Here is a 21,525-nt window from a genome sequence, read left to right as displayed (position 1 = left end):
AATCAACTTTTAGTTTTAGTTAGTCCATTAACATATGGTTGTACGTTTATTTTTTCTGGTTGATTTAAAATATTAGATGATTTTTTTTTAACAAATGCTTCTATTGTTTAATAATATCATTTTGAATTTTAAAACTATGATCCCATCAAATTTTGCTTTTTGAACATAGGTTAAAGGGTTTAATTAGAAATTCTTTATTCAGCTAGTCTTTTGTTTTTGTGATTTCTATTCAGCTTTTTGTATCATTTAGAAATTATCAATATAATTAGTGCTTTTCAAGTTTTTAAGACTTGTTGTTACATAAATTCTTTTATCTTTGTTTTTGGGTTTATTCTAGTTTATATATATTTTTTCAAAAAAAAAATTTGTTTTGATAATTTAAATCTAAAACTTCTTTTTGAAAATGATTATTAAAAAAATAATTATGAAGATATAAATTTCATGAGTTACTAATTCGTTTGTATATGAAATCATATCTTTTATCAGGTGTACTATGATATTATCTAATGTCCACAACCATATCACATCAACAAAAAATGCTAGTACTATTCTATTCCCAAAGGTAGGGCATAAACTGCAACAACTCCAACATTATCCAAAGCTTTAATTACATATATCATGATGATCCATAAAATTTCATTTCTCCATTGCATAAAATTCTCTACAAATTTTGCTTTATGCCCTGTTTCTTTCCCCTTACTATAAAAAAATTCCACTTATCGTCTTATTGTCAACCCACCAATCTTAGACTACAATCTATAACAACACATTATCAGCTTGTAATTTACTCTTCCTACCAACTACACTAGTCTTGTGTATCTTCTAATTTTCATTCACATATAAAGTACTCTTTAAGATTGTCCCCCCAGATCATACTCCTATAAATACTTTGTTATATGTCAAACTTCTGAAGATATTACACACAAATAAATCAATGAAACCAAAAACACTCTAAATCACATCTCTCTCCATCCCAACACACAAACACAACACACTCATACTAAAATAAATCATATCCTATATACTAAAAAGAAGAGACCCGTGGTCCCGTCTTTGAAAGTGTTCTGTAATGACCCCACCACAAACCGTTTCTCGTCTGGTCTTGAAAAGATCTTATCTCTTCTCTGTCTCTCTCAGCAGTCTGAAAGTTATTGTCTTTGAGTAATACACATTATCTACATGGTTCTGCGCTAATGGAAGTTAGCAATGGTGACAGTAGTGAGCTTATGTTCTGTCCCAACAATGGCTTTGTCTTTAAGAAGAGAGTTTTCACTTTTCATGACCTTTTATAGAACAAGGATGCTCTCATCGATCTTCAACTCAGCTGGAAGCAGAGAGTGCTCAGTGTTGTTGAGGCAGTTAAGAGCAACCTCTTCAAGTAATTCCTCTAGAATCAATTCACTAGTTTCAAAGCCAATGCAGTCAATCTCACATCTGATGTCTAACCAGTTTCCAGCTTTAGCCATATCTTTCCTAACTATTTGATCCAACGCGCGAGGGAGTGGCAACGGCAAGAGATGCCAGTAGACCGCTTCTTGAACCTCGTGAACGATGCTTTTGACGGTAGAGAAGACTCTGGTTCTTGGTGTAACAAAGGAAGCCCAAGGAGGGCAACAGCAGAGCTCCATGATAACTTCGTTGATGCAGTCAAAGAGAAGCTCATGGTCATGGCAAAGCTGGTTTGGACAGAATGGTACATTGCTGATAAGTGCGGGTTCAAGAAGCTGATCAGAGAATTGCGCCTTCAGATAGAGCTCTTCAAAATCTGACACTACTGCATCCACCACAGCTTTTACATACTTAAACATCAATTCCTTGTCACTTGTGATGGATTTGACAGCATCCTCTCGGCTTTTAGCTGCAGAATCTTCTTTATCATCGAAGTGGATACACCAAGGTTGCACCTGTGGCTCATCTGAGTTGTAAAGATGAGTCAATGTTTGCTCATAATGAAGAACTAATTAACTACTAGAAGTCTAGAACCCAAGTTTAGTAGTAGATGCTGGGATCTTGTTTTCACTTACCAGACTGAGATCTCATTTTTGATGGGCTTACATCATCTTCAATGAAGAGTGGCTCAAGAACTGATATTGGGCTTGACCATTCAGGAACATCGGTAATAGCTGATGATTCACTTTTAGCTAAACAGTGAGATGGTGAGGCCACAGAGGAAGCCAGTGGTGGTTCGTTCTCTTCATGAGAGGTCTGTAGAAGAAAACAAAACAGATTTAAGTCTTCCACTATTTCTTCATTTCAGATTACATACAAAATGATAATATTAGTGTTGAAGCAAAAGGACTTGCCTGTTCATCCTGAGCTTCAGCTTTGGATAAGTCACTAATCAAAGTAGAGCTTGCTTCCTCTGTAACAATACCTATCTCATTGGTAATCATTATATCATCTGCAGAACCTGCAAGTTTGGCTGGTTATTAGATTAATCACCGTATTCAAAATTAAGAGTGAAGAAAATATTCTTACCTGCAGCAGAAACTTTATCTTCGTTAGCAGTTCCATCCTCAATTTCCACACTTTTTTCACATGCGGTTGGTTGGAGAGACTCGACAGCATTGTCAGTTTCTTTGCGTAGATCACAGGCCTGAGTATCAGCATTTTGTATTATTGCATCCTCTGGTTGGCTCACAGGAGTTTCTTTCTTGATGTTCACAGCATTTATGTAATCCGCGGAAGCAGACTTCCTGTGTGAAGTTGAGCTCTTTTCCCACCTTCTTCCCGGGCTGCTTAGAGGAGACAGGTACTCAGGAAGAGAGAGTATCCTTCCTAAGGTTCTTTGAACCTGTCTGCTTGTTATGTTCGAATCAAGATCTCCATTGTTTAACATCTCGGACAGATGTTTCTTGGCCTCTGAATAAATGTTAGATACCCTTTGCTTTCTATCATCTTCGTTGTTCTTCTGAGATGTTGAAGGCTTTGCCATCCGCTCGAGAAAGAAATGATCTTTAGTTGGCACATTTTTAGGAAAACCTCTCTCACGCTGGAGTCCAGGCTGCTCCTTTCTGATTGCTTGTTTCAGCTTCCTCTTGATCTCAGAAAGAAAGAAATGTGAACTGTTTCTCTCGTTGTGCAGTTTGTTTCTCATCAACTGAGAATCAGGAGCTGTGTCTGGACTTGAAAAGCCTGGCTTCAGAATGTAAATCCTGTCTGAAGAAGCTTCGCATGCTTTGTCATCAGTCACTTCTTGTGGTGTATCTTTCCTCCTGAAAAAGCTGCTAGACCGTCTCTTATCAGCGAGAGAAGATTGTTCTGATGCCCCTGACAAGCTCAAGCTTTCTTCTCCTTTCTGTCTTGGCACAAGTATCTCTGGATCTTGCAGAAGTTTGAGAAACAACTCCTCATCCGACCCAAGAATTTGAAACACTTCCATCAAGTCCTTAGATGTAAGGATTTCACTGTTTTCCTTGGGACGGTTCCCATGTAAAAGCTTCTGGCTGATTAAAAACTTGACCAGCTCCCTCAGTTTTTCTTTATAAACATCCTGTTTGTGGTTCTTAGCAGGGCTTGTACTTCTGCGATGAATCTCTGAATAGAACTCTTCAATCATGTTATCAATGTCAAGACTCCTTTCAGAAGCATGATGGCTCTTCTTAGTTCTGTGGTGAACTTGAGGCTCTTCAATGTTAGTTGTGTTTATATGGCTAAAGTTATCGCAGCTGTTCTTGCGGGTCTTGTTTTTTCTCCTCTGGCTTTTCCTTCTTCTCCCTTCGAGCTCAGAGTCTGACAACTGTCCTGCTTCCGCATTCTCTCTCTGCTTCTTGAGTTCCTTGTCGTTGAACAACTCTTCTGCTATGAGTTTCTTCACACTTGGCTTTATAATCGTAATCTTCACATTGCGTTCTTCACCAACATTGCTTACAAGGGTGTCTTGAGCAGCCTTGTCGCGGTTTTTGTTTGACTTATCAAGCTCATTATGATTTGCGGCAGCTGAAACAATTAACATAACGGTTATAACCAAAACAAACTAATTCGCAGGGTATAGAGAGAGAGAAAAGAGGGGGTTACCATGATGATTTTGGTCAACAAGGAGCTTGGGAGAGAGTGGTCCATGGCGGAAAGTGAACATATTCATAAAACCCCACATGCAGCCTAACTGATCCCGAGAAGCTGCACGCCGTTGAGTTTTCTTGGCCATGGCTAGCCTTATTCAGTTTCTTAATGCTCCTTCTCTAGCTATTCTCTATAAGATGTGGCTTAAGATAAGCAGAAGGAGAAAACTATTAAATTAAGCAGCAACAAAATAAGACAGAGGAAACACCACACAAAAAGGATAACAAATTAAGTTCAAAACCAGAAGCAAGAAGTCTTTGTAACTAAATTGTACTTAAATAAAGTAATACTTTTAACAACCTCAGATCCTTGAGAAACAAACCAACAATAACATAAGAAGTAAAGTATGATCCACCAGTTCCCCCCAAATCTCCTTTTACAATCTGATTAAATGGTGTGAGGAATCATTGTAACCAAAGGCAAGTTACAGAAACTAGTGCCATGACTTATGGAGCAAAATCAGAGATACCTTTCCCTTTCAAAAGAGAGAGAGAGAAGTACCTTAGATTCTTCTAAATTGCTTTGATTCCAAACTCCCCTGAAGGGCAAGCATTAAAGAGTGGCAAGTTGAAGCAGGAAGGAAGTAATCCTCTCCAAAAACTTTCTTTGGATGCCAAGTTTCACTCAGGCCTTCTCTTTGATCGCCGCACAAAACGGGTACAAAATAAAAAGAGGATATCTTTCAAGCAAGGCTAGAGAGAGAGAGAGTAGATGTGGTCAAGTCAACTACGCAAAATGATCTCAAGCTTGAGGCTTTATCAAACTCCAGCCACATTGTTTGATCTGACAACTTTTTCCAGGTTCTGTCGAGAAACCCAGCTTCCGTAAATCTCATAAAAGATCATCAACTAAAGAGAGAAAAGCTTTTCGATCAATGTAATCACAAAAAGTCTTAAGCTTCAATTTCCACAGTTGTTCAACAAAGAGCTTCTACAACTAACATTCAAATAAAGAGTAAAGAAGAGATGTTTTTCTTTCTTTCTTCTCTTGGGTGGGCATCTTTTGACTAGCAATAGAGAGAGAGAGAGAGAGATAATAAATTAAGGAGTTTCTTTACCGACAAAACCCATTAGTTTTCATGGAGAGAGGATTCTCTCAATTGGGCAATGGCAAAGAAAAAGGGGAAGAGAGAGAGAGAACAATTAAGTAAAAGGTGGAACCTTTATGCGAATTTTACAACGCAACAAACGTCGTGCCATTAAGCTCTCGCTCCACAGCAGACTAAAAGATAAACACCGTTGGAAAAAAAAAGATTTCATATGGGCCCATCATCTCTCTCTAAAGAGAAGAAGAAGCTTTCGATAGAAGAAAAGTATTTTCCAGATTTTTTCAACAGCCTTCATCATTAATTAGCCTGCCCCCCAGTACATAATTGATCTCTCCTCTTTGGGGCAATACAGATTGGGGCAATGCAGATTGGGGCAATATAGATTTCATATTAAATCTTTTTTTTTCTATTTGGGGCAATATAGATTAATACATAGTTGAGATATGGCAGTGTAGAAAGAATATTACTGTCTGCAGAGATGATGTCCTCTTCAGAGAAGAGAATAAGGGATTCAGTAGATTAATGTAAAAATATTGGGGTCATACTGTAACAAATAGAGAATTAAAGGTTTGGAGAAAGAAATGCCATGGAGGCTCGGCTGCTTATGGAAATGGAGAACACGTATGTTTTGGGATATATGATTAAAACCCATATTGAAATCATCATAATTTAGTCTCCTCATTTCATTAAATTGACCATCTCTTTTTTATCTCGTTACGACACTTTCTGATTCTATGTCTCTCCACTCTCCTAAAGAGTTCTTACATTTGTCAGAATCAGATCAGATCAGATCAGATCAAGCACTTGTAAGTTGTAATAATCATTTAAAAATAAAAAACTAAGCAAAAGTTTTATATATGGGGTTTGCTGATAAAGCCGAGCACTCTAAAGGGAAAATGGTCCGACAGAAATAATTACCTCGCGTTGTCTTAATTCATCGGTGGCCTTAACATAATCCGAGACCACATGTTTTTTGACCATGATCAGTAAGTTACATTGAGTTCCTTTGAAGCAACTTAGGCACTCAGGGACGGGGACCATACTGTTGTATGTGCTGCAGTATATGTGTGTGTTCATACCCATAAACACTCACATTTACCAATCAATAGACCCCGCAGACGATAATGTGCACGCGCACAAACGTGAATACATAAAATATATAATCAGAAAATTGCTACAAACGTGGCATTTTTTTTAGGTGGGAACTTATCGACCGACAATATAAGATATGGACACAAACTTGCTCCCATTAAGGAAGTTAGTGACCTGACAACGGCTAGGTTTTCATAATGCATCATACATGTACTTTATGAACATCTTAGCAGTATTAATACCACAGCCACCCACAACCTAGAGGTAAGTTTCATCATACTCCAGACCCGATCCTAGATTTCGACCCAATAATCCAAAAGCCTGATAAGAGGATAGTAGACTAAAAAAATATTAAAACCCATTTTAGGGTGAAATAAAGTCAATCCCGAACTAGCTTGGTAATGCAAAATATAAAAAAAAAATCAGATCATTAAAGACAATTTTAAATGTGTTAAAGATTCGCTGGAGATCATATCGCCGTTATGATCTCTTTTCAAACAGCTATATAAAAGAACGTCAAAGAAGGAGGATATGGAGATCCCAAGTCTAGTACATCTAAGTTATATTTGAATTACCCTCTTGTTCACTTATATTTTTGAAACCATTTATTCTTCACAATTCTATAAATTAAAAGATCAATAAATAAACTGTAAATGCCTTCACAACTTGATTTAACATTTATACAATCTGAAAAAAAAATTAAACAGTTTATACTATTTATTCATATATATTTAGTTACCAATAATTTATGGATTATTGGTGAATAAATAATTGTGATTTTTTTTATATATCAACTATGCTTTTTAGTTTTTTAAAGCAGAATTAACTATATGTGAGTTTAAGGTTACTTTCAACTCAATGCTTAAATATCATTTTAGAACTTTGTTAGTCCAACTTTAAAATCACATACATTAGTGTAAAACTATAGTATCCACCAAACTTGGTGAAGTATTCACCATGCTAAGCACTGTTCATTTGATTTAATTAATAAATATTGTAAATTAAAGTAAGATAAATATATAAAATTGATATCTACATATATTAAAATATTTTATTTTAATTTATTACTTTAATATTATCATATTTTAAAATAGTAAATAATTTTAAAATATTTTAGTGTGAAATATTTGTATGTAATATAATACATAGAAAATTTATTTATTGTATATATTAAGTAATACATTTTTTATAAATTAATAATATAAAAACGAAAATATAGTTTTAGAATAAAATTTGGTGTTTTGATTGATGAAAGAAAAAAATTAATACAGAAAATATATTAAAATATTGTGATTTTTTACACCAGTGATTTGTCTAAACCTCTTTGAATTTAACTTTTGGATGAAATCTAATAAAGCTAGGAATAGCCAATAGGTAATAGGATAAAAGTAGTTGTTCGGAATCATGACAGCCATAACTAGTAGGGTCAATGGACTTTTTCTTGATGTCAAAACCAACAAAATTTGTAAATACATGTTAATTGTAAGAAGAAAAATTAAAGTTAGGCCAAAAGCAGATCTAACCATCGTTAAATTTTGTTTAACTACCGAAAGAGGAAGCACATGTGTTTTGGCAGATGGATAAGCAACATTCTAGTAGCTTTTATCATAATGTTTTGCGCAAACTCTATAATTTTATAAATGGTTTCAAATTTTTATGTTTTGTGCTTATGTTTTACAAAGACGAATTATAAATACATTTAATAACTTAAAATTATTATAATTTATTGTTATATTTTTAATATTTAATTAGTAATATTTATTATAAGTTACTATTGAAATAACAAAAAAATATGAAAATTATTGTAATGTTAATCAATAAATTCTAGTTGTTATGAATAGTATCACTATGCATGGTTTTGGTGAAATCAATCATATAAATATTTTAATAAATTAAAAACAATATAATAGCTAATTTGTTTTTAATATGGTGATTGTAAAGAATACTTTGTAAATGTTTATATTTTGAACATTGATGAACAACCTAGTTAAAAGGTACGTGTAATGAAGTAACTTGACTTTTACAAAGATCTTACAATGGATTTCCAATTTTAGTTAAGATATATGCTTCACATAAATAAATTAGTTATGTGATTATGACCAAATTTACAGGTCTTAACAAATTTATAATTTCTATAATGTTATAACCTTTATTTGGGATGTTGGTGACCAAAATTAATTTGGTTAGTAGAGAGGGGTTCCTGAATTTTACTATAAAGTATTTTGTATTGAATTATCTATTTATTTATTTTTGTAAAAAGAGAAAGTATGTCATGTGACCACTAAAAAAAGTGAAGACCACCAACAAACAAGAAAGATGGAGCTTATCCGGGCCTTAAATAAATAAAAGGCCGTAGTCTCAGGCCATCTTTTGTTGACCCATTGGAGTCTTAACTCTTCTTCTCTCCAAAAACGGGCTGAAAAGACTGTATCCGTCCATATATTTTGTTTTAAATTTGTTACATGCGTAACTGAACTTCCTATAGATGTAAACTAACAAGCGAAAGCGCCAATCCAGAGAAGGGAAGACTTAACTTTGCGGAGCATGTGTTCTTGCTATGATCTTAGAAAATTGCAGCAGCATAAGATTCAAAAAGTATCTGCGAATTGAACACCATGGGCATCGAACTTACCTACTCTCAAGGGAGCTGAGTATGTGACGAGCCAATGGTAACGAACAAACAATTACGTTTTTTGTATGTATATTCAATCAGAATTTAGAATCATTGTAACAAGGAATGATGATAAATTAAATCAAATCCAAACAAGAAAAGGAGGATTCTGAAATTAAGATACCAAAAAGGATTAGGAAAGGTTTTTTCGACCTGAAGCTCTACTTATATATACTTACATGCATGCTCTTGCGATCAGTACAACAGCAAAGTAAACTATCCGCTTTCGAGGTTCTGTAAGAACTACAAACTTTTCCTCTCGATCGTTTACACTTTTTCTTTATTTTTTTTTTGTTCATATGAAACATAAGCTATATATATATCTCTTCTGATTATCGAATACTTGCTTCAGTATTGATAATAGGCTGATCAAATATTTTATTTATACATATTTGGATAGGATACATATATATATAGAAGGAAGCATGGCAGAAGAAAGCACAAAAAGAAAATTTGAGAGAGTAGATTTTCTCAGTGATCATGTTATGGCATTGAAAGAAGCGATGCACGCTGACTTCATCCTCAAACCTGGTGATAATGGACCAGGCATCCCCACGCACAAAGCTGTTCTGGTACACATACTATATATATAGATTTTCATTAATTCTGATGTTATATATATATTGTTGCCTGATAATTTATGACCATTCTTTATACAGGCAGTGAAATCAAAAGTGTTTAGAAGCATGTTGGAAGCTGATGAATGCAAAGTTTCACCTGAGAAATCAATCACTATCCATGACCTAAGCTACGGAGAACTCGAATCTCTCCTTGGATTCTTCTACAGTGGTACGTTGAGTCGTGACAACAAACATGTTCGAGCCCTCTATCTCGCTGCGGACAAGTACGACATTCAATACCTCCAAGATATTTGCAGAGAAATATTAATCTCGTCTCTGAGCTCTGAAAACGTTCTTGACATCATCCAACTTTCAACTATCCCTTCGGATGCAATCCTCAAGGAAGCTGCGATACTTTTCCTTCTCAGAAGAAACATAGGCATGGTTTTTCAAAAGAGTTTTGAAACATTTGCACTTAAGGACCCTAGTACGACCTTGGAGATCTTTCAAGCCTGTATAAGAATCCTGCGTGCACTCAGCCGAAAACCAACACAGCCAAATTAAAAGCCAAATTTAGACTTTGGCTCTCGTTTGATTCCCACATGAAAACTAAATACATGATTAAATACTATTTGTGATTTTTGCAATGTTATAGAGAAATCATACTCTATATACAAGATATTTACTTATATAGCCAAGTAAACTGCCCAAATACTATTATTAAATTATAAAAATATGAACATATATTTATAATTCTAAAATAACAATCAAACTAAATACAGTCAACAAAATTGCTGTAAATTAAACATATTCACAGTTAGAATAACTTTGATTTGATTAAGAAGAATAAATGTGATCTAAAATATTAAAATAGATAGTCGAGCCATTCTAAATTATTTTATAAAAACTAAATATTTAATTGGATAACAACATAATGTTGATTTAAAATCTTTGTTGTTTGTTATCTATTTTCTATACATATAAAATTACATAATTAAATATGCTTTATACTAAACACACAGTTTATCAAGTAATCATTACTTGTTTGTGTCATTTGTTATGAATACTATCATCACGGTTTCATGAGGGAGGGTGCCTAGTCATGTCTAGTCATATGGACACAGGTACATACGGCTTTGGTCGGGACCGTCCCAATAAATCAAAACACATGTTCAATGGGCTTAATTAATCTCTCTTCTGCAACGTGCCGAAAACATATTGGCTGGGCGGTATGTGAACTACTGTGCATTGTGGTTGCGTTTCCAAAATGATATACCACATTAAAAACTTTCACAATGATGTCGTTTTCACAATACTGTGTAAACAACGGTAAAATTTTAATTATCTAAAACTCAAACTGGAAAATTTGAGGACGAGATGTATTGTCGTTTGGCAACGAAGCATGTGATCCCAGGGAGGTAACACTCACCTCTGATCTGTTCAAGACTTTACATGTCAGCACCAAAATTGGAAACTTAATTTAATATTTTAATATAACTATTTGCATGCAATGCATGCCTTTTTTTATTTTATTTTAATATAACTACTTACATGCAATGCATGCCAATTTTTCACATTATAGACCACAAGTAGACTTTTGATAAAGCTATCAATTTTGTTCTCCAACGGTCCAATAAGTAATTTCGTTGGAGAGTCAAAAAATATTTCTTTTACCATCTTAACACTATTGGGCTTCGGTGGTCTCGCCCATATTTTATTGATTTTATGTTACCGTCCAAAAAGGTGGACCCACTATCTTTTTCTGAAAAGAAAAAGACAGGTCAGACTTTTGTCCTTTTACGAGAGCACCTCGGTACGTTCCAGAACCCTCTCCGGTCTCCTCCTCCGTCATCTAGCTTTATTTAATACACAAATTACCAAACTATTCTAATTAACCCAAATTATTGTTCAATATTCAACTAAACACCATCAAAAATAACATATAGAATGGCACTAGAGACTAGATGAGAAGAAAACAAAAAATAAGAAGAGATAAATTATTAGAGTGAGTTTGCTAACACAGGCTAAACTATGATTTCCTAACTACGATCACAATAATTAGGACTGGTATCAACTATTCGGTATTACTGTTAACTACTATTGAATTTGTTTTCTGTCTTGTCTTAAAAATAAAAGAATATTGAAAATAATGTTGTAGACGTTAGGGCATTTTAATATTATTTCCTCTATAAATTCACTCTCTCTATCCATCTCACACTCTCCTCCACACAAAACAAGAAAGAAAGAAGAAGAAAAAGCTCACAACTTCATTTAACCTTTCTAGTGAGAAAAAGAGAGACTGAGAGAGAGAGAGAGAGATGGAAGGCAAAGAGGAAGATGTGAGAGTTGGAGCTAACAAGTTCCCTGAGAGACAACCCATCGGAACATCAGCTCAGTCCGACAAGGACTACAAAGAGCCACCACCTGCGCCACTGTTCGAGCCCGGAGAGCTGAGCTCGTGGTCGTTCTGGAGAGCAGGAATCGCCGAGTTCATAGCCACTTTCCTCTTCCTTTACATAACAGTGTTGACTGTGATGGGAGTGAAGAGAGCACCAAACATGTGTGCCTCTGTTGGAATCCAAGGCATCGCTTGGGCTTTTGGTGGCATGATCTTTGCCCTCGTCTACTGTACCGCTGGAATCTCTGGTAATAATAATCTCCGTTTTTAATTACTTGTAGCTTACGGTAAATCTCTTGTTGGTAGCTTCACTGTAATTAGGTTTTAGGTCTACGGATTATGTCTTTGTTAGAAAGGTTTGGTTCTTTTGGATGTGTCTTTGAGGAATCTTTGTTTATGTGTTTTAATGTTTCAGGTGGACACATCAACCCTGCGGTTACGTTCGGTCTGTTCTTGGCTAGGAAGTTGTCTCTGACCAGAGCTGTTTTCTACATGATTATGCAATGTCTTGGTGCCATCTGTGGTGCCGGAGTCGTCAAGGGTTTCCAGCCTACGCCGTACCAGACTCTCGGTGGCGGTGCCAACACCGTCGCTCCCGGCTACTCCAAGGGATCTGGTCTCGGTGCTGAAATTATTGGAACCTTTGTTCTCGTCTACACGGTCTTCTCCGCCACCGACGCCAAAAGAAGCGCCCGTGACTCACACGTCCCGGTAAGTACCCTGCCTTTCCGGTTTGCTATTTTACTGGTTTAGTTTTTTTCGGTTTGTGACATGTAATTTGTTTAATTAATTTTTATCATATATGGCAAATATTGTAGATTTTGGCACCACTCCCAATCGGGTTTGCAGTGTTCTTGGTACACTTGGCGACAATTCCAATAACCGGAACCGGAATCAACCCGGCTAGGAGTCTTGGAGCTGCCATTATCTACAACAAGGACCACTCCTGGGACGACCATGTGAGTACTACTACACACTATAGAAGGACCACTTAATTAAAACATTCATTCTTCATTGTATAATAATTTGAGATTTTTGAAATTTTGTTTGTGTTTCAGTGGATTTTCTGGGTGGGACCATTCATTGGAGCAGCTCTAGCAGCACTCTATCACACGATTGTCATCAGAGCCATTCCTTTCAAGAGCAAGAACTGAACCATGATGAACTAGAGAATTATGTTTTTTATTTACTCTTTATGTAATTTCTTTGCTTATCTATCCATCATCTAGCTTTTGTTTTGCAGTGTACTTCTTACTACTCTATATTCTGTCTTTTAAAAATATATTTGGGATTTTTGTGAATTTCTAAAGAGCTTGTTCTGTAAAAGCATCACTGGGTGCTCTATGCTGTTTAATTGTTCGTCCTCTCAGCTGATCTTTTTTTTTTGCATCTCAAAAATGAATCTTACAATAATACATTAACACCTCCCACAGGTTTTAGTTTCAGTAAGAATACATAGTTTCCGATCTTGCATTTGGATCCACAAAACATAAAACAAACCCATTTCAGATAACTTCTTGCTTTATATTATATTAGACCAGGCACAGATCCATAAACAGAGGTATCAGGGATCCACTTAGGTGTCTAAGATATTATTCCACGTGAACCGTGGAAGTAGCTGGAACCACACGTCATTTTAGAAATTTGTCTAGCTTGCATTTGGATCCACAAACTGTCCAAAATAGGTATATATAACCATAGAGCAGCTGCTGGTAACCGCTAAAATCTTACACGAAATGCTACTATCCGAAACTTACCAAAGTGGATTACCACTGAATTGCTCCAGCCCTTGGGCCGATTGAGTTAAGGTATATGATCTATAATATAATAAATTTACTCTGAGTCAATCTAAAACTCACTAAAAAATTACATTGAAAGACAGTAATTCAATTTTATAATTAAATGCTTATATATTCTAAATAGCTATCATCAAATACATCAAAACATCAAGTTTAATGAATCTCTCACCAATATATAAATAGATATTAATGGCTAATAATTTATTATAAATAGATAGAAAAAGTGTGATTTCAAAAAATATGAGACTCTGTAGAGTTTGTAAGAGAAGCTCTAACACTTGGCAACATTTTAATGGCTAATAATTCACCCAAAAATTAATATTCAGTAAAAAAACATTGAACTTGAAATTTAAACAAAGTAATCTTTCATCCAAAAGATAAAGAAAAGAATGCAAACGTAGAATAAAAATGATAAGAGAACATCGAATATATGCTAAACTTCGAAAATGTCTGAAAATCTAATTACATAATCGTAATCGTGAAGATTCAACGAAATATTAGATGCATTTAAGTCAACAATACATTGTAATAAATTCTGAATGTGGCCCTAGACTTATTGTTTGTGGATATGACATTGTTAGGACAAATTAAAAATAAAATAATAGTCCACTGTATTAATATTACGGCATTGTATCTAGGTGAGCTGCTGAGCTACCCTATTATATGTGATCGATCACAATAATACTTGAAAGAGTAAGGAAGAAGAGATTGAGGGTTGTTTTTGTTACAAAAAGCTACTTGATGGATATATTTAGATGAATTCTCATCTCGTAGAGGTGAAAAAAAAAGAATAAGACCCTTTTGGTAAACTTCACTGATTACTTACTATTGTATTTAAAACGAAGCGTTCCCTCTCTTTCATTTCTCATTAACGAGATAGAGAAACTTGGAGGAGTGAAGATGTCGCAGGAGAAAAAGAGTCATAGCTTTCCTCCGATAACGGAATGTGGAGCAGGAGGAGGAGAGCATGGTTCGATCGCCGCAGATCTTGACGGGACTCTGCTTCTCTCGAGAAGCTCGTTCCCTTACTTCATGCTTGTAGCTGTTGAAGCCGGAAGCCTCTTCCGTGGCTTAATCTTACTTCTATCTTTGCCTATGGTGATTTTTTCCTATCTACTCGTCTCGGAGTCTCTGGGGATACAGATCCTCATCTTCATCTCCTTTGCTGGTCTCAAAGTTCGCGACATAGAACTCGTCTCTCGTGCCGTTCTTCCACGGTAGAGTCTCCATTAATCATATCTCTATGTTTTATAATATATAGTTTTCTTTACTAAATTTGGATATATGTTAGGTTTTATGCTGCGGATGTGAGGAAAGACAGTTTTGAGGTGTTTGATAAGTGTAAGAGGAAAGTGGTGGTGACGGCTAATCCGACAGTGATGGTGGAAGCGTTTGTGAAGGATTATCTTGGAGCTGACAAAGTTCTTGGAACAGAGATTGCGGTGAGTCCTCGAACCAAAAGAGCCACCGGATTTGTGAAAAACCCTGGTGTTCTTGTTGGTGATCTAAAGAGATTAGCCATTTTGAAAGAGTTCGGCGATGAATCACCAGATCTCGGCCTCGGTGATCGAACTTCTGATCACGACTTCATGTCCATTTGCAAGGTATTTGCTTTGTAACCTTTCAGTTTAGTTTTAAAATACTACTGAATACTGACTAGATTAGTAGTGTAGGACAAGTAACTATGGTAACTTGAGAACTTAACCAGATTTTATTTAATTTTTTTCATTAATTAGGTAAGGTAATCGACCAACTTTAACTTGTCTTGTTGATTCGTTTAAGTTATCAAAAACTTAATGCGTTTATATTGTAATTAAAAAATAAATAAAATCAAGTAAGGTTCATAAATATACCCAAGCTATCACTTCATGTTCACCGACCCTTAATTGTTTCCTTCTTTAACTTTCTTCTACACCAACCACCTACTAGTACCACCCACATTTTGGGCTGTCCATTTAATGAACCAATAATTCAAATATTATTAACACTCTTTTTGTAATATACTCCTCCTCTATATTACTTCATCGGTTATACGTCTGAAGTACAAGTAGAATATAAATGAGTATATTAAAGAACAGTGTTAATAATAATATTTGAAGTACAAAAAAAGTTATAAGTCTGAAAATGAATAACATAAATAACGTTTTGAATTGTTTTATATATATATATTTATTTTTTATTTTTGTTTGAAAGATATAAGTACATTTATTCACAATTTTGGTATTGATTATAACAGAAAAGTTACATGGTACATGCGACCAAGTCAACTACAACAATCCCTAAAGAACGACTAAAAAGCCGCATAATCTTCCACGACGGCCGTTTAGTCCAACGTCCAACGCCGCTAAACGCCGTTATCACATTCATTTGGCTTCCCTTCGGCTTCATACTCTCAATCATCCGTGTCTACTTCAACCTCCCTCTACCCAGAAACTTTGTCCGATACAGCTACGAGATGCTCGGAATTCACTTAACAATTCGTGGCCACCGTCCACCGCCTCCTTCCCCAGGAACTCCAGGCAACCTATACGTTCTCAACCACCGTACTGCACTTGATCCCATCATCGTGGCAATTGCTCTCCGACGCAAGATCACATGCGTCACTTACAGTGTCTCTCGTCTCTCCTTAATGCTTTCTCCTATTCCTGCTGTCGCACTCACCCGTGACCGTGCCGCTGACGCTGCCCGCATGAGAAAACTCCTCGAGAAAGGTATTGCATGCATGCATGCATGGTCGATCTTAAGATTTTAATAATATGTTAAAAACAATTTTGGAGGCTTAACTAGTAAGAATTTTAATGAAAATGATTATTTAAACAATTTTGAGAACATAAATTTATATAAATTATTTCTTAAAATTTAGAAGCCATAAGCCATAAACAAATATTCAGAGTTTATGTGTCCATACAATTGCTTAAGGACGTTCTTGATATGTTTTGGCGTGTATAACAGGCGACTTGGTGATATGTCCGGAAGGCACGACGTGCAGAGAAGAGTATCTACTGAGATTCAGCGCTCTGTTTGCAGAGCTAAGCGACAGGATCGTACCAGTGGCGATGAACTGTAAACAAGGAATGTTCTACGGGACGACGGTGAGGGGTGTGAAGTTCTGGGACCCTTACTTCTTCTTCATGAACCCAAGACCGAGCTACGAGGTCACTTTCTTGGACACAGTGAAAGGCGGTGGGAAGACGTCTTTCGAAGTGGCTAATTACGTGCAGAAAGTGATCGGGGATGTATTGGGATTCGAATGCACGGAACTTACTCGCAAGGATAAGTATCTTTTGCTGGGAGGTAACGACGGCAAGGTGGAGTCTATCCACAAGAAGTGAACCGTATCACTGGAGCCACTAATATAATTCTGGTGGAGAAAGAATATGTGTTTGATGGAACAGGTATTGGTATAATTGTACTTGCATGTATATATATCCCCACCAAAACTATATTTTGTATACCAAAGTGTTTTAAGCAGAAATGTTTATAATATGATAATATTGATTTAATACATAATTTCATCATGTACTAATATATGATGATGGTCAAAGAGATTTGAAACTTTTGTTTGTCTCCATTTCTCTAGAGAATAACGATTTTATAAATGTTAGTCCACTAATTTAGGGAGTATATGAAGTTTTACTAAATTAATTTATAAGAACAATTTAACAATGCTCATTTACCATAAAAAAGAGTTTAGCATACGTTAATACAAATTTAGAATATGGTTAAATTTTTTAAAACAACACTAGAGTTTAACATACATTAATGCAAATGTAGAATATGGTTAAAATTTTTTAAACAACACTAAAGATTATAGGTTTCAGTACATAAAAAAATTACCAAAAACTCAATATTTTCGTAGGGGTTAACACATAGATTTTGAAAAAAATTCAAAATATATGACAATATTGTTTTAATGCATAGTTGCATCCAGAACTAACATATGATGATGCTCAAAGATGTTTGGAGCCTTTGTTGTCTCCGTTTTTCAAGAAAATAGTGATTATATAGTGGTTATTCCATCGATTTAAAGAGTATTATGAAGTTTTACAAAATTAATTGATAAAAATATTATAACGATTCCCATATACCATAAAAACAGCTTAAAATACATTAATACATATGTAGAATGTAGTTAGAAATTTTAAAACAACACTAAAGATTATAGGCTTCAGTACATAAATCATTTTTCAAAAAGTCAATATTTTCGTAGGGGTTAACACATAGATTTTGAAAAAAATTCAAAAAATATGACAATATCGTTTTAATGCATAGTTGCATCCAGAACTAATATATGATGATGTTCAAAGAGGTTTGGAGTCTTTGTTGTCTTCGTTTATCAAGAAAATAGTGATTATATAGTGGTTATTTCCATCGATTTAAAGAGTATTATGAAGTTTTACAAAATTAATTTATAAAAAAATTATAACGATTCCCATTTAACATAAAAACAGTTTAAAATACATTAATACAAATGTAGAATATGGTTAGAAATTTTAAAACAACACTAAAGATTATAGGCTTCAGTATATAAAACATTTGCCAAAAACTCAATATTTTCGTAGGGGTTAACACATAGATTTTGAAAAAAATTCAAAAATATGACAATATCGTTTTAATGCATAGCTGCATCCAGAACTAATATATGATGATGTTCAAAGAAGTTTGGAGCCTTTGTTGTCTTCGTTTTTCAAGAAAATAGTGATTATATAGTGGTTATTTCAATCGATTTAAAGAATATTATGAAGTTTTACAAAATTAATTGATAAAAAAAATTATAACGATTCTCATTTAACATAAAAACAGATTAAAATACATTAATACATATGTAGAATGAAGTTAGAAATTTTTAAACTACACTAAAGATTATAGGCTTCAGTACATAAATCATTTTCCAAAAACTCAATATTTTCGTTGGGGTTAACACATAGATTTTGAAAAAAATTCAAAAAATATGACAATATTGTTTTAATGCATAGTTGCATCCAGAACTAACATATGATGATGTTCAAAGAGGTTTGGAGCCTTTGTAGTCTCCGTTATTCGAGAAAATAGTGATTATATAGTCGTTATTCAATCGATTTAAATAGAATTATGAAGTTTTACAAAATTAATTGATAAAAAAATTATAACGATTCCCATATACCATAAAAAGAGCTTAAAATACATTAATACAAATGTAGAATGTGGTTAGAAATTTTAAAACAACACTAAAGATTATAGGCTTGAGTATATAAAATATTTGCCAAAAACTCAGTATTTTCATAAGGGTTAACACATAGATTTTGAAAAAAATTCAAAAAATATGACAATATCGTTTTAATGCATAGTTGCATCCAGAACTAATATATGATGATGTTCAAAGAGGTTTGAAGCCTTTGTTGTCTTCGTTTTTCAAGAAAATAGTGATTATATAGTGGTTATTTCCATCGATTTAAAGAGTATTATGAAGTTTTACAAAATTAATTGATAAAAAAATTATAACGATTCCCATTTACCATAAAACAGCTTAAAATACATTAATACATATGTAGAATGTATTTAGAAATTTTAAAAAAACACTAAAGACTATAGGCTTCAGTACATAAATCATTTTTCAAAAACTCAATATTTTCGTAGGGGTTAACACATAGATTTTGAAAAAAATTCAAAAAATACGACAATATTGTTTTAATGCATAGTTGCATCCAGAACTAATATATGATGATGTTCAAAGAGGTTTGGAGCCATTGTTGTCTCCGTTTTTCAAGAAAATAGTGATTATATAGTGGTTATTCCATCGATTTAAAGAGTATTATGAAGTTTTACAAAATTAATTGATAAAAAAATTATAACGATTCCATATACCGTAAAAAAAGCTTAAAATATATTAATACAAATGTAGAATGTGGTTAGAAATTTTAAAACAACACTAAAGATTATAGGCTTCAGTATATAAAACATTTGCCAAAAACTCAATATTTTCGTAGGGGTACACATAGATTTTGAAAAAAATTCAAAAAATATGACAATATTGTTTTAATGCATAGTTGCATCCAGAACTAACATATGATGATGTTCAAAGAGGTTTGGAGCCTTTGTTGTCTCCGTTTTTCAAGAAAATAGTGATTATATAGTGGTTATTCAATCGATTTAAAGAGTATTATGAAGTTTTACAAAATTAATTGATAAAAAAATTATAACGATTCTCATATACCATAAAAAGAGCTTAAAATACATTAATACATTAATACAAATGTAGAATGTGGTTAAAAATTTTAAAACAACACTAAAGATTATAGGCTTCAGTATATAAAACATTTGCCAAAAACTCAATATTTTCGTACGGGTTAACACATCGATTTTGAAAAAAATTCAAAAAATATGACAATATCGTTTTAATGCATAGTTGCATCCAGAACTAATATATTATGATGTTCAAAGAGGTTTGGAGACTTTGTTGACTTCGTTTTTCAAGAAAATAGTGATTATATAGTGGTTATTTCCATCGATTTAAAGTGTATTACGAAGTTTTACAAAATTAATTGATAAAAAAATTATAACGATTCCCATTTAACATAAAAACAGCTTAAAAATAGATTAATACATATGTAGAATGTAGTTAGAAATTTTCAAACAACACTAAAGATTATAGGCTTCAGTATAAAAAACATTTGGCAAAAACTCAATATTTTCGTAGGGGTTAACACATAGATTTTGAAAGAAATTCAAAAAATATGACAATATTGTTTTAATGCATAGTTGTATCCAGAACTAACATATGATGATGTTCAAAGAGGTTTGGAGCCTTTGTTGTCTCCGTTTTTCAAGAAAATAGTGATTATATAGTGGTTATTCCATCGATTTAAAGAGTATTACGAAGTTTTATAAAATTAATTGATAAAAAAATTATAACGATTCTCATATACCATAAAAAGAGCTTAAAATACATTAATACAAATGTAGAATGTGGTTAGAAATTTAAAAACAACACTAAAGATTATAGGTTTCAGTATATAAAACATTTGCCAAAAACTCAATATTTTCGAAGGGGTTAACAAATAGATTTTGAAAAAAATTCAAAAAATATGACAATATCGTTTTAATGCATAGTTGCATCCAAAACTAATATATGATGATGTTCAAAGAGGTTTGGAGACTTTGTTGACTTCGTTTTTCAAGAAAATAGTGATTATATAGTGGTTATTTCCATCGATTTAAAGAGTATTATGAAGTTTTACAAAATTAATTGATAAAAAAATTATAACGATTCCCATTTAACATAAAAACAGCTTAAAATACATTAATACAAATGTAGAATGTGGTTAGAAATTTTAAAACAACACTAAAGATTATAGGCTTCAGTATATAAAACATTTGCCAAAAACTCAATATTTTCATAGGGGTTAACACATAGATTTTGAAAAAAATTCAAAAATATGACAATATTATTTTAATGCATAGTTGCATCCAGAACTAACATATGATGATGTTCAAAGAGGTTTGGAGCCTTTGTTGTCTCCGTTTTTCAAAAAAATAGTGATTATATAGTGGTTATTCAATCGATTTAAAGAGTATTATGACGTTTTGCAAAATTAATTGATAAAAAAATTATAACGATTCCCATTTAACATAAAAACAGCTTAAAAATAAATTAATACATATGTAGAATGTAGTTAGAAATTTTAAAACAACACTAAAGATTATAGGCTTCAGTATATAAAACATTTGCCAAAAACTCAATATTTTCGTAGGGGTTAACACATAGATTTTGAAAAAAATTCAAAAAATATGACAATATCATTTTAATGCATAGTTGCATCCAGAACTAATATATGATGATGTTCAAAAAGGTTTGGAGGCTTTGTTGTCTTCGTCTTTCAAGAAAATAGTGATTATATAGTGGTTATTTTCATCGA

At 33.5% G+C, this 21,525-nt stretch overlaps 4 protein-coding genes across 6 annotated transcripts; 3 read left to right on the top strand and 1 right to left on the bottom strand.

The window, feature by feature from the left end:
* Positions 1-857: 857 nt before the first annotated feature.
* On the bottom strand, positions 858-5,352 carry LOC106434950. Of its 3 annotated transcripts, none has more exons than XM_048739148.1 (6): positions 4,564-5,352; positions 4,018-4,205; positions 2,479-3,939; positions 2,304-2,401; positions 2,025-2,205; positions 858-1,915 (listed from the first exon to the last, which is right to left on the bottom strand). In XM_048739148.1, the coding sequence occupies exons 2-6, from the start codon at positions 4,145-4,147 to the stop codon at positions 1,287-1,289; spliced, it is 2,499 nt and encodes an 832-aa protein (XP_048595105.1). In that variant the 5' UTR covers positions 4,148-4,205; positions 4,564-5,352; the 3' UTR covers positions 858-1,286. The 3 variants fall into 3 exon arrangements, with proteins under 3 accessions (XP_048595105.1, XP_013731261.2, XP_022547956.2); XM_013875807.3 differs by having other exon boundaries at positions 2,304-2,410; positions 4,564-5,350; XM_022692235.2 differs by lacking the exon at positions 4,564-5,352 and adding an exon at positions 4,363-4,381 and having other exon boundaries at positions 2,304-2,410.
* A 3,946-nt stretch (positions 5,353-9,298) lies between these two features.
* Positions 9,299-9,997, top strand: LOC106434948 (BTB/POZ domain-containing protein At1g01640). Its single transcript, XM_013875806.3, has 2 exons — positions 9,299-9,445; positions 9,533-9,997. Exons 1-2 carry the CDS (start codon positions 9,299-9,301, stop codon positions 9,995-9,997), a joined length of 612 nt encoding a protein of 203 aa, XP_013731260.3.
* A 1,595-nt stretch (positions 9,998-11,592) lies between these two features.
* LOC106434949 (probable aquaporin PIP1-4) lies at positions 11,593-13,132 on the top strand. The gene is made up of 4 exons (XM_048739150.1): positions 11,593-12,079; positions 12,247-12,542; positions 12,650-12,790; positions 12,890-13,132. Exons 1-4 carry the CDS (start codon positions 11,752-11,754, stop codon positions 12,983-12,985), a joined length of 861 nt encoding a protein of 286 aa, XP_048595107.1. The 5' UTR covers positions 11,593-11,751; the 3' UTR covers positions 12,986-13,132.
* A 1,114-nt stretch (positions 13,133-14,246) lies between these two features.
* LOC125577639 (probable glycerol-3-phosphate acyltransferase 8) lies at positions 14,247-17,187 on the top strand. Its single transcript, XM_048739147.1, has 4 exons — positions 14,247-14,847; positions 14,922-15,234; positions 15,867-16,341; positions 16,583-17,187. Exons 1-4 carry the CDS (start codon positions 14,531-14,533, stop codon positions 16,960-16,962), a joined length of 1,485 nt encoding a protein of 494 aa, XP_048595104.1. The 5' UTR covers positions 14,247-14,530; the 3' UTR covers positions 16,963-17,187.
* The last annotated feature ends 4,338 nt before the right edge of the window (positions 17,188-21,525 follow it).

This window comes from Brassica napus, chromosome A9 (assembly GCF_020379485.1).
Source record: "Brassica napus cultivar Da-Ae chromosome A9, Da-Ae, whole genome shotgun sequence".
NCBI lineage: Eukaryota > Viridiplantae > Streptophyta > Magnoliopsida > Brassicales > Brassicaceae > Brassica > Brassica napus.
The sequence above is the reverse complement of the archived record's forward strand: the minus strand, read 5'-3'. Positions and strand labels throughout refer to the sequence as shown.